Here is a 13,378-nt window from a genome sequence, read left to right as displayed (position 1 = left end):
GAATGAAACGAAGATTGATAAACGAACGACGCACGAGTGTTACCGCCGACTGCAAGGATTCATATTCTTAGGTTTTTTCGGTAAAGTCACGTAGGTAAAAAATTAAAATTAATAAAACCAGTATATATACAAGGACGGTTTTCTTGGAATTGCTCTTACTTGATACAGCAATGGTGCTGTGACGGTTCCACCTGAAGACGGAAGCTTGTGTTGCCTCCGAAATGTCGTGATTTTTATTTTATTTTTATTTTACTTTTATAAATTTTAATTTTTTACCTACGTGACTTTACTGAAAAAACCTAAGAATATGAATCCTTGCAGTCACGAAAGCTTCAAATCTAGAAATACGCACGAGTGCTTTCGTGATGATTGTTTCTGCTCTTTTTATGCAGAGAAGCCTCGCCGGGTCTCAAGAAACAATCTGTGTTAACGAGTGTCTTCCCAAGTTGTCACAGGGGGGGGGGTGCGGGAGGGCGATGTGGTTGCTATGTGTATTCCCAATTGAGTCATTTCCGTTGCATCTTTAAGAATATTTGCAGGTAGTTTGGGGTGTTTCCCCAATATTGGTTAGTTATGGGAGGAAACGAGAGAACCCAGAGAAAACCTACGTAGATGATGTTGAGAACTGAGTGGCGATGCTGCCGTGTACTGGTCAGCGCACTGGACTTGTCATCGATTCGATCTTCAAGCAGGGCAGTATAAAAACAATTGGGCAAGTTTTTTTAAATCTCCCATGCCCCCCCCTCCCCACCACTACCATACACTCTGTCAATCAATCAAAAAGCACATTCATCAATAACAATATGGCACTGCAAGAAAAAGTAGATCACAGGTGACGTTTCCGGCAATGGTCCTTCTTCACTGCACGCGATCAATCAGATCGCTCAGATTCTGGAAAAGGCATATCAAATACCATTAGGCCCTGGCCTGTGAAGACTACGAAAGGCATTTGACTCAGCGTGAATGGATGCACACATCCAGACGCTCACAAAACCGGAGACCTCGATAAACATTCGGAATGGATACTCTTTAGTTCTTTCGGTAAAGTCATGTAGGTATAACATTAAATAAACATCAAATCACGACATTATGTCGCACAAGCAGTGTTAACTCCACAGTTAGCAGAGCCCCTCCTACCCCCACTCTCTCCATCTATTATACGGTCCATATAATACTTTTTTAATCTTAATTGTAAACTATTGAAAATTATTTAATAAAGGTGTTCAATTTGGGGGTGGGGGCCGTGCCCCCTGTCGGACCGACGCAAACGGATCGTCTGTGTGTCTGTACTGTGCTATAAATACACAGGAGTGCTTCCTTGATGTAAACCAGTGAAGCAGAACTTTACCTATGATGACGATGATGATGATGACGACGACGACGATGATGTACAATGGATGTGGCTTTGCTTACGGACAGAATGGTGGTTATGCTGAACATCCTGTCATTCAGGACCATTTTGATTGATTGGCATTTAAAAATAAAACTACAACTATCCTCATGAGACGAGCAAATGAAACACGGCAGAGATAACCCCTAAAAAAACCTAAATAAACTTAGTTAACTTAACACGTAGGTTTTCTCAGACTATTGTATTTCATAATTGAATTTTGGGCCATTATGTGGCCTAAGACAAAGACACAATAATGAATAAAGCAAGTTGTCGTGAGTCTATTTCGGTTTCGATGTTATCGACCTCCCCTTGTGCGTGCTGCGTGTGCGTCCTTGTGTTGGGAAACGCAACATCAGGACGACAATTTCCGTTCAGCCTGTGCATGCGTCAAGCCTCTCCAGCAGCATCACAAAAGTGGGTCAAATTGTCAACGTTTGTTTCGTTTCCTCTCCCCATGTCCTCAATGAGCGAATTGAGGCCGCTTCTTGGAAAACCCTTCCACCGCGGCACATTATCCCCATTCCACCAAACAGCAGTGTGTTTGGCACAAACCTATGAAAGGATTTGACTTTGAATTGAGCAAAAAAAAAAAAATCTTGCCTTGACAACCATTCAAGGAACAATTGATCCACACGTTTCGGATTTCATATTATTTTGGGTCGCAGATTTCGAATTGAAAGACATCGGCGGAACGTTTTCTCTCCTCTGAATGAGAGCGTTGGAATGACAGCGAGAGCTTCCATTGAAATCAAGGTGGACACTTTGAACGGTTTACCTTCCAACGAGTGATCGTGTTCGACTTCCGAGCTCGAAGGGTGGCTCGCGATGCTAAGTAATTTTCACATTCAGCTCCTTGTCATTCCATTCATTTGCCTCCCTGCCACCAAATGCCTCCGAGGAGCCGCTGCTTCCCGCTGTCGCGTTCATTAGCTTCCATTCACGACGCAACCCTGTTTTACCACGAGATATTTTTGTTCGCACGCATTGATCGGCGCACAAATAATAATCGGAAGAAAAACAAGCAACTGAAAGAGCATTCACACGGCGAAATGTCTGGGGGCGCGTGGAGGCGGGTGGGGTGGGGTGGGGTGGGGTGGGGTGGGGTGGGGTGGGGTGGGGTGGGGTGGGGTGGGGTGGGGTGGGGTGGGGTGGGGTGGGGTGGGGTGGGGTGGGGTGGGGTGGGGTGGGGTGGGGTGGGGTGGGGTGGGGTGGGGTGGGGTGGGGTGGGGTGGGGTGGGGTGTTTTAGTTTGAGAGGCTCTTGCACGTAAACCGCAGGACACGTGCGCGAACAAATTGCAAACAAATTCTCCGCTACCGGCCTCGTTAAAATAACACTGAGCCGACACGAACGTTTCCAGCCTCGCTGACGGACGGCAACGCTGCTGATAATCACTCACCACGAACTCGTACAGCCCGCTATGTCCATCCCCTGCTGAACGAGGGCCTCCCGACGCATTGCGGGACAGGAGGGATATTTGGCCATGCTTCACCACACTGGTGAGTACGACTTGGTGATGGAGGGGTGGGGGGTGACTGCGGAAGATTGAAATTCCCTGCGCTGCCCACAGCACCTGTAGCACCTGTTGCTTGTGGGTGGCCGTCACCCACCCAGCGGTTCGACGCTGCTCATCTCGGCGATCTGACGCGATGTGGCGCATCACCGTGCTCCACAAACACAGGGTGTGCTTCGGCATCGGGGGCGAGTGTGCGTGCGGCGAATGAGCGCGTGAACATCGACAGGAACAATATTCGTCGTTTACAGCCCCATGTCAATCTGCTGCCGGAGGAACGCCCCTCCTCCCTGCCATGCCGGTCATCTTCTGCTCTGACCGCCTCTTAAATGCGTCCACGTTGTGCGTGTGTCTGCAAAAACACTGTTGTGATTCACCATCGCCACGGAAGTTCATAATAAGCCTCGTACAGTAATTAGATATCTGAAAGAAAACGGTGCACACGTGACCCGTGTCGCATCTTCAAACAGGAGAGCTTCAACAAATGTCTTCACTTTAATTACAATAGGGGGGGGGGGCGGGGGGATAAAACAAAACAAGAAACACCAACCAAGGGGACGCAAACTCGCGAACGGTTCAGCCTACACGTTGGGCCACTAATGAAACGGCGCGACACAATTTCTCCGTGAGAGTTTCACGCTGTCAGAAGATGCCTGCCGTGCAAACCCCCCCCGCCCCCAGCACACCCATTAACTGCAATCATTTTCTGTGACATTTGCACCAGTAATTAGTTTCTTTTCCCTCCGAGGCATGTTTTACAAATTACGAAGATCGCTCCGGACCGTTGCGATGCTGCAATACTAAGTGTTGTCCGCACTCATTGCTCGCGAATTAATTGCGGCCAAAAAAAATACAAGTGGGGGATTTTCATTATTGTACAAATGCGCTCAAGTGGAGAATTTTTTTTCCATCGCATGCTCATTATTATTACTAATTACTAATTACGAATAATTATAACAGGCGAACGTAGGGAGAGAGAGAGAGCAAACGAGCAGCAGGCTCTGTGAGAGCCTTGGCTTTATCCCCAACCAGCGTTGAGAGCAAAAGTGAGAGCGTGCGAATTTGCACGGCAAAATCGGGCGCTGCGATATTTTGAGCCATTAACGATGAAAGCTGCTCATTTAATTACCGCTCCACTTCGACAAGCAACGCATTCGGTGCGGGTAACTCATTAATAATCAGCCGCCGCTTGCTTTTTTTTTTACTACTTCACCAGTTTTCTCATCGTTTGGACAGATGGTGGGACCCCCTTCTTGTTGAAGAATAAGCATCCAGCATTAAATTTCGATTTAAAGATTTCGTGACTGCAGGGATTCATCTTCTTGGTTCTTTGGGTAAAGTCACGTAGAAAGGAAATAATAAAAAAATTAAAAATAAACATAATAAAATAGACGCTGTCTCCCCGACAGACCTGGTCTTCACCTGAGGACGGCTGCTTGCGTTGTGGCCGAAACGTCGTGAGAATTGTTTTATTATGTTTTATTTTTATTATTTTATTACTTCCCTTCTACGTGACTTTACCGAAAGAACCAAGAAGAAGCATCCAGCATTTTACCCCCCAATTCACCGGCACTCGCATTTCTAGCGGCGAACAGCCGATGCGCAACAGACACGCGAGCACGCACGCACGCAGCGTTCAGAAGAAACAAAAAACGAATTTTCGAGAAGTAAATTGGACGGCAGTGATTATTGTTGGTGGCATTAACCTAAGAAAACTTAAGTGAGATATGAAATGTTCTCACGCTAAGAAGAAATGTGATTAGAGGGCTGTATTATTATTTGTATGCTTATTATTTCAAAAAGAATGAATATGTTTAAGCGTATTGGAGGTTTCGTGTTTTTTGCCTCGTGTGGCCAAAACACAATTGCTGCTCTAGTGATTTTCTGAATGAGCCTTCGCAGTTAATTCTTTTTTTTTTGTTATCACTCTCCTGCTTTGACTGCATTAAGGACATTCTTCCTAGCCGGCCAATTTTCACCGGCTGTGTCAGTTAATGAATTACCTTAAGGCTAATCTGGGTGCGAGCACTGAACATAACCTCAACCTTGTACATTTTCTTGGCTTGGAGAGGTGATCTAAAATGATTTGCGAAACGTTGGTGGAATGGAGTGGGGCTAGTGTAGCGGTCAGCGCGCTGCACTACGAACCCTCCCACCTAAATTATATTCCTGCTCGCGACGAATAACAGTGGCATACATGTGAACCAGGTCCTGGGCCTTCCATAGGTAGACTTAGCCTCAAATGAGTACCTGGTGCTGTGTGATAAACATCACCAATGGGAAGACAAAGGCAGCTGGGCGTGGTGCTACCCACCCCCTCGTGTGCCAGTGCTGGCCTTTATAGGTGCCCGCGAATAGCACTAGCCCTAACAATTCGTTAATAGCTATATGGGGCATCTTTTTCTGTGTTTATGTGCACGAGAGAATGCAGTGGTGTGTGATGAAGCACAGTTGCTAAGCAGATGGACACTTTCCCAAGCATTTACTGAAACCTACAAAACGTCTCAAGAGCAGCAGCAGTAGCAGCAGGCAAATGTGTGGACTATTAACAGATGAAAATGTTAAAAGTGCAATCCTGCAATTGCTGTGCTCACGCCACTTCTGGCAGAAGGGCCTCCGACTCAACATTGACCAGACGCGTTGGAGAAGGCGGGAGTGCCCACCCTCTGTGCCACCACGTGCGACCCAGGCCAATCGACGAACCGTACGGGCACGAACTCATGCTGCTGTGTGGACAGAGGTGGGGGAGAGGTGTGACCCCGGGAATTTACCCCCCTTGTCTTGACTGCAGCTCCCAGGAGCCGGGCTCGAATCGCCAACCGGCAGATTGCAAGTGTGCTGACCGTTTAGGGCGCCAACAGCTCCCGGATGCGGATTTGACCGTGCGCAAGTTGCAATCGCTCTCCCCCCACGCTTGTTTCCTGCTCCAGGAGCCGAGAGTTGGCTGTCTTAAGAAGCGCCGGCTTCACTCCCCGTATCCATTCTCTCCCGGTGCTCATTAACGTTGTGCATGGGCTTCTCATTGGCCACCGTGGCCTCTCGAGTCTCGTGCCTGTCTTTGTGGCTCACTCCACTTTCACCCCTCCAGCTTTTGATTCACCACCTTCCGTTTCAGCTCGGCTCCCCTCTCCGCCCTTAAACTCCCGCCGCAGAGCCTCCCACACTCGTAACCCAGTGTCCTCACCCCCCCCCCCACCCCTGCATGGCCCCCCACACCCCCCTCTTCCACCGCTTTGCCCCCTATTCACTGTTAACAGCTCAGAGGGACTTTTCTGAAGGGGTTGAAGGAGAAAATGAGAAGGTGGGAAGATTTATATTAAAAAAATATTTTAAAGGCTAAGTCGAGGTTATTATTCGGTTTCTATTCCCTTCGGTAAAAAAGAAAAAAAATTCGCTCAGTGATCTTGTAGCCTGGATACTGACATGGAACATCTCGGGGTTTTGTGTCACTCCCGGAGGGAGCCACCAACGGGACCATTTAGCGGCGGAGTTTCGTGGAGCGTCCCTGGGTTGCGAAAACGGCCTCCGTGCGATTATCCTCCGACCGTTCCGCAGCACTAATGCAGCGACGGATCTGATCATTGGCCCGCTTAATGGTCTAATTGTGCAGTATTGACAACGTTAATGGGATGGGGGGGTTGGGGAGGTGGAAATAATCAAGAACATTTTTTCTTCATTAGTTTAGAAACTAGGGGCGGAGTCACTTAACGCCCCCCACCACAGCAATGTTATACATCGTCTCGATTACTCGGGAGTAGTTTTACGCTTTACATTGCGGCGAATTGTACTGCCTCTCATGGCTGCAGAGGGGTGATGTTAACCTCCATCCTATGTTTTTTTTGGGGAAAGGTCGCGTAAATATAAATGCGTCGTTAAACCCGCCACCACCCGACACAGCTAATTAGTAAGGTTTGTCACGTAAACAGAACGTGGCCAATTCGTTACTAGTACAGCACGCCGGTGCGTTGGAGAGCAAATCCACAACATTTACAATTGTAAATGTCACGTTCTGTTTACGTGACAAACCTTACTAATTGGCTGTGTCGGGTGGTGGCGGGTTTAACGAACCATTTATATTTACGCGATCTAACCCAAAACACCTCTATTATGGATGATATTAGTCAGGAAAGCTTACGTGTTAAACTGATGTCAACCTCTTACATACAACGTATCATGATCAGCAGTCATAGTCCATCCACTGCTGGATGAAGGCTTCCACCGTGCCTTCACCATCTCTCTCACGGCCTTGCAAAGTCACAATCCATTCTCATTCTAGAATGAATTATTTGCACGCTTTAGAAAATTCTGGAAGGTCGCTCCATGTAAAATGAATTGCATATATTTTTAATGACAATTTTCCAGCGATCTGCATTTTTATTGCTCCTTAAATAAAATGCATTGTTTACTAATCCATTTATTTGATTTTTTTATCCACGCAAATTTAATCTGTAAATGGATTCAATTATAAAACTAAACTAAAGGCATACATTTTTTAACACGTGATACATTTTTGATAATGTATAAAATAGAATAATGTATAAACCTTACGTGAATAACAAAGCAAAACGTATTATGCAATTCGGTGCACGTGTTGTGAGCCAGCCGGCTCAGTTGAGGACAGAACATCTCGCAAACAGAAGGTTGGGAGTTCAAATCCTGGTTAGGCGTTGATTTTCAGCTCATCATCCCTGCAGGGTTGATAAATTGATGACCACTTTGTGAGGAATTCAACAGTGGTTGTTTTATGGAGACACTCGCCCCCGCCATAGGAATGTGGAATTTCAGCCACAAGGCTTAAGTCTCTGAATAGGAAATGAGCATCACCTCAATGCTCACCTAAGAATGAAATCACTTTCACTGTTTGATAATCGAGAGCTTAAAGAATCGATATCGAACATTCGATGCATCGTTGTTCCACCCCGAGTGGAGCCGTCCACTGCTTTGGAAGCTTTTCTCATTGTGGGAAATCACCATCATCATCATCACACTCTGGGAGACAAAGCCATCTGCTCTGTGTTTCATTTGTACGGGTCACGCAAGACTACAGCAGTGGCGTTGCTGCTTCGTGTATCAGCTCGGCTGTTGTGCCACGATCCCGGCAGACCAGGTTCGAGTCTTGACCCGCGGCACGCAGCCCGAACGACAACTGGTAGTTTGACTTTTGTCCGCGTCTCCCTTGGGCGTAAATGCAGCCTCAATGGTGTAGACTACCGGTTGCGACGTGGTCATTATCGGCCCCGGGGAGGCACTGAGAGGATTGAGGTTGTAACGGGAATGGTATTTACTTTGACATCGTTTTTTTGTGTTTTAATTTTGTTCTTTGATTTTCATCAAAGAGGGACATGTTCCACTGATCAGGGCTTTGTGGCATGTCCAGTTAAAAGGCATTTTTAAGCATTTGTCAATCCGTACGTACAGACATTTGAGTGTTGGGAGAGCTTTCTCAACAACAGCAACAACAACGCATGAGAGGGCTTTCTCTGGATGCTCACGTTTCCTGCCATGTAATTAAATTAGCAAACGTCCCACAATTCATAACCATCATGAAAAGCAATACCGACTCAGAGTGAGCTGTTTCCCTTCTGTTTGTTGTTGTATTGTCTCTTCCCTCCCATTTCATCCCAACCGTAGCCAACCCTAATTGCTACGGTTGACTACGTTAAAGTGCAAAAGAAGTTCAACATACATACAACCCGTCATGTTGTCAAACAGTCCGCAGAAGCGGACACTACCGAGCTACTTCTGAGATCCAGTCAAGTGGCTTATTATACACACTAAGAGGCAGCACTCACCCACCCTCCATATCACTTTAAGATTTTTTTTGTTCATGTTTTTCTTTTTTGTTTGTTGCGGTTGCACCCGATTCAAGAGCCGAATGGCTCACAGGGCTATACCTAATAAATGAAACTTGAACTTGATTAGTGATTAATGTTCACTAAATGACGATACAATATATTTTTGTGGGGGAATTATCAGAGCTGGAAATTACATGAAAAACCTAATTTTAATGATGGGTTTTTTTTTGCCAGTCATTGATGCCTACGATAAAATCGAACAGCTCAGTGCTAACAGCTCGGGGCTCTGACCTCTTAGTGAGGTTGTATGGATCAATACATTGTTTACAGTTTTATGTTTTTTTTTGCAAAAGTGGACAAGCAGCACCACTATTGTGCTTTGTGACTCTCAACAGTGTGGTCATCCAAACACTTTACATCACAAAATGAGAGACATTTGAATCTGCTCCACGTTGCATGGGATGAAATTCAGAAAGCTGATAATGCAATTACAATACAACGTGGATTCGTACAGCAACGAAACGTGACGAGAGGCTGTGAGAGAAACAATGACGAAGATGCGTATTGTACAGTGCCGGCATATGTACGAGAGGCAGTCATAGGCCAAGGTGAAAAGGAAGCAGTGGCAGATCCCAGGAGGGAGATGTGGGGGGGGGGGGGTGATGGGGCAAGCCACCCCCTCCCAACCTGAGACCCAAAACTAAATTTTATTTACATTTACCATGAACAAAAAATACTGTGAATGGTTTCATTATAAATATTGAGAACGTTAGGGTTCAGTTGAAAAGCTTAACAGTTTGAGACCACCGCACCTTGGGAGGTTTCTAAGCGAAGGACAGGCTTGAGCCTGGACATGAGCAGTGGTGGGGGCAGGAACCTGGCAGCACGGACGGCTGCGTGGGTGGGGAGTGAACTCCAAGCGAAATCAGAATATCTATTTACACTGGAGGAATCCGCCGAGCTATAAAGCTTTTTTCGACAGACGTTACGATCACAGACAATACAAACGCACGATATGAGTGCAAACTATAGGAGAGGTATATTCTTAGGTTTTTTCGGTAAAGTCACGTAGGAAATTTTTTTAATTAAAATGTATATATACAAGGAATCTCTCTTACTTGATACAGCTATCGTGCTGTGACGGTTCCAAGTAAGTTCTTTACTTGATACAGCTATCGTGCTGTGACGGTTCCACCTGAAGACGGAAGCTTGTGTTGCCTCCGAAACGTCGTTATTTTTATTTTATTTTTATTTTACTTTTATTAATTTACATTTTTAAACCTACGTGACTTTACCGAAAAAACCTAAGAATATGAATCCTTGCAGTCAGGAAAGCTTCAAATCTAGAATTATAGGAGAGGTAAACAAATCACTTAAAGCAATGGTGTGGAGGGGTGGCGAGGGGCAGCAGGGTAAGAGGCTTTCCCTTGCCCCCCCCAACCCCTCTCCCCCACCAGGGGCCCGACCACTCACCTGCTGGTGGCGAGCAAGAACCCTCGGAGGCAGCGGGCGCAGTACGTGTGTCCGCACGGCGTGTCGGTGGGCGACACGAGCGGCTGCAGGCAGATGTGGCACGTGAGGTCGTCGTCCACCTCTTGCCGGTAGTCGTACACGTGACCCTCGGCCGCCGAGTGCAGCTGCCCGCAGTCGGGGCACAGCGCGAGCGGCGGCGGCGGCGGCGTTGGCACGGCCGCTGTCGCCGGAGAGGTCGTGCCGAGCGACACTTCCCCCACAGAGGGGATCGAACCGGAGGGCAGGATGTCGGCGTGCGATGCCGCGATCATCTTGGCCTTCTTAAGCGTGCGCGCGTTTCTCTCTCGCGTTGTTGTTGCTGGCGTCGTCTTCGTCGTCGTCGTCAGTCAGCGATGTGATTGTTTACGCGCTTATTGCATCGCACGGAGGTGAGATTGGAAACTGGGGGCGATGTGCGGGGCTTGTCCAGAAAAGTTACGTCTCTAAGAGAGGGATCGTTGCACGCACATCTTCAACGTTGCCGCGGTTGTTCGGCGGCCTCATGTTGGGAAATCGATGCCGCTAAACTGGGCTCTCAAAAGTCGAGTAATATATGTACATTTGTGATGACAATGTTTTTTTTTATATCTCGCTGAAGATTATAAATAATGGTAGCTCATCAAAATGCATTTTGAGGTCGAACCTCGCTGAAATCTCGTGTTGTTTTGATCATAAATATATGACTTTGGGTCGCTACATAATGCAAACTTTTTGTTCGCATTTGCCGGATGCGTTACATTATTTATAAACGAATTGAGATTGGTGGCGCAGGAAAAGTCACGAACGCGCACATTCCCATACTTGTGGGCAATATTTCACGCAAGCTTCCAGATTAATTTGTCTTCATTCTGAATTATTTAATCCCAATCCAGACCTGTGAAACAAAAAGCAGATAGTATGAATTTGTTTAAAATTGCTTTATTTACTTTCCATTAGTGCTTTATATATACAAAAGACACATCTATTACACTTTCACGTGGTTACTATGCGGTGCTTTAATACAACAAGTTTCATGAATGCACTGCTCGTGTCTTTAATATTTTAGTCGCGTTCATTGTTTTGTATTCGGGAATCGGTGAAAAAAACAGAAAATAGTTACGTCAATGTTTAAACCCTGTCTCTTTTGTGAAATTCTACAACGCGAAAATAAACGTTCGCACCTTGATGTTTTTAAACCAGTGGCCCGAATGACGCACCATCACACAATGTATCGTTAATAATAGTAGGTGTTTCAATACCTAACAACAATATATATTTGCGAGAAAACATGCAATATGTTTTTTTTTTACGTAGCTGAAACGTGTTTCACATTAATTACAAGAAATGGCATGCAAATTGCCCAAAAAAAAGCAGACGTGTGAAAAGATTCAGCAAACAGAATGCAAAGGGAGACAGAGCAGCAGCAGCCAGCAGATGTTCTCGCTTCAAAGCCTCCGCCTGTGTGTGGTTATTAACTCGCCTGCCGGTAATTAAGAAAGATGCAAACTGCAGAAGGTGAGCTGACGTTCCATCGCTCCAAAGTAAAACAAAAAACCACTCTGACAAATCTTTCAGCCACCCACTCAACCCCACGCAGCAACCTCGGCACGTGTCCCCACCTCCTCAACGTAACTGCTCCCCCCTGTAAGTCTACCCCCGCCACCACCTCCACCACCACCTCCTCAACGTAACTGCTCCCCCCTGTAAGTCCACCTTCGCCACAACCTCCACCACCACCTCTTCAACGTAACCGCTCCCCCCTGTGAGTCCACCACCTCCACCACCACCTCCTCAACGTAACCGCTCTCCCCTGTAAGTCCACCTCCGCCACCACCTCCGCCCCCGTCTTCCCCGTCCTCCACCGGAGCTCCCCCCGGTGCCCCGCTGTCTCCCTCTCTCTGTCCGCTCAGCCGATCCCTCTGTTTCGGCCACCACTCTGTCTTCCCAGCCACATCCCTTCCCCTTCTCCTCCTTCCCCCAAGCGCCAACTCCGTTTGTTGAAGGCGCAAGCTCCCGTAGGTGCGTCGCGGGAGTTGGATAAAACCGCAGGCTGGCAGATGGATTATAAGTGCGCGTGTGTGTGTTTGTGCGCGCGTGTGTGTGGTGTGTGTGTGTGTGTCTTTTGTCTGTGTGTCACGCAGGTGCGATTTTCAGGGATCTTTTCCCATTTTTTTGTATTTTCCTCACATTTTTGTTCGACCAAAACGAGCACGCGAATGAAACCAGGGGTCCAAGGGTCGCCGCGTCGGGCGAAGACGAATGGACCTAAAACAAATCCCGGCTGAGATCTAAAGCAGGGAAGAGGAGTGGAGCAAAGAGAAAAGAGAGGGGGTGAGAGATTGAAGGGGAGAGAGTAGATAACTGGGGTAAGATGATCGAACCAATGCTGGACCCGAACGTTATTAATAGTTGTCAATCCCTGCAAGAGAGACCTAAGATGTTCAAGCACAGACACCTCGTGCATCACGTGCAGCCAATGTCCCAAAGTGAAAAGCTCACGAGCTCTCCAGCGTGGCAGTAATGGGTGTTAAGGGTGCTTAATGACAATGGCTGTAAACATGTCACATAGTGCATCTGTGGTGCATCAGTATCGACCCCGGCGAATTGAAACATTTGGTTCTAGATTTGAAGCTTTCGTGACTGCAAGGATTCATATTCTTGGGTTTTTTCGGTAAAGTCATGGAGGCAAAAATTTTAAATTAATAAAAGTAAAATAAAAAATAAATAAAAATATTTTATTTTACTTTTATTTAAAAATATATATATATTTTTGTTTTAATTTTATTTTACTTTTATTAATTTAATTTTTTTTTACCTACGTGAATTTACCGAAAAAACCCAAGAATATTAAACACTTGGGTTTGCGGCATGCGATGGTGATGTGCCCAATACCGCTTGCCACGCAAACCAACTTTTGCAAGCAAATCTGGCCAGCTCACCCCGAGCTCTCAATGGCCTGAGAGTGGAATTGTCTTTGTGTTTTTCGCCTTTTGGCGTCCTCTGGTCTAACACCGTTTGAGACGAGGCTCTAAAGAAGTCTGTCTCTGGTGTAGACAATGCATCATATACTACCAGAGCGTGTTTTTTTATTTGCATGTTCACGTCAAGTATTTGTGGTTAATGCAGACATGACTCCTTGCAAAATTTCGATTTAAAGCTTTTGTGACTGCAGGGATTCATCTTCTTG

The 13,378-nt window shown here is 46.4% G+C and overlaps 1 protein-coding gene across 3 annotated transcripts in view; it reads right to left on the bottom strand.

Moving 5' to 3' along the window:
• LNX2 (ligand of numb-protein X 2) overlaps positions 1 to 13,378 on the bottom strand; it is a 90,168-nt gene that overhangs the window by 54,160 nt on the left and 22,630 nt on the right. For 2 of the 3 annotated variants that reach the window (XM_061564019.1, XM_061564018.1), the window contains one exon: positions 10,174 to 11,086. In XM_061564019.1, coding sequence (XP_061420003.1) covers positions 10,174 to 10,484 — 311 coding nt within the window. In that variant the 5' untranslated portion in view covers positions 10,485 to 11,086. Of the gene's footprint in view, positions 1 to 10,173; positions 11,087 to 12,378; positions 12,480 to 13,378 lie in introns of all 3 variants that reach the window. The other variant, XM_061564017.1, reaches the window with a different exon arrangement.

This window comes from Lethenteron reissneri, chromosome 32 (assembly GCF_015708825.2).
Source record: "Lethenteron reissneri isolate LAM-NWPU_2019-01 chromosome 32, ASM1570882v1, whole genome shotgun sequence".
In the NCBI taxonomy this organism is placed as follows: Eukaryota; Metazoa; Chordata; class Hyperoartia; order Petromyzontiformes; family Petromyzontidae; genus Lethenteron; species Lethenteron reissneri.
The sequence above is the reverse complement of the archived record's forward strand: the minus strand, read 5'-3'. Positions and strand labels throughout refer to the sequence as shown.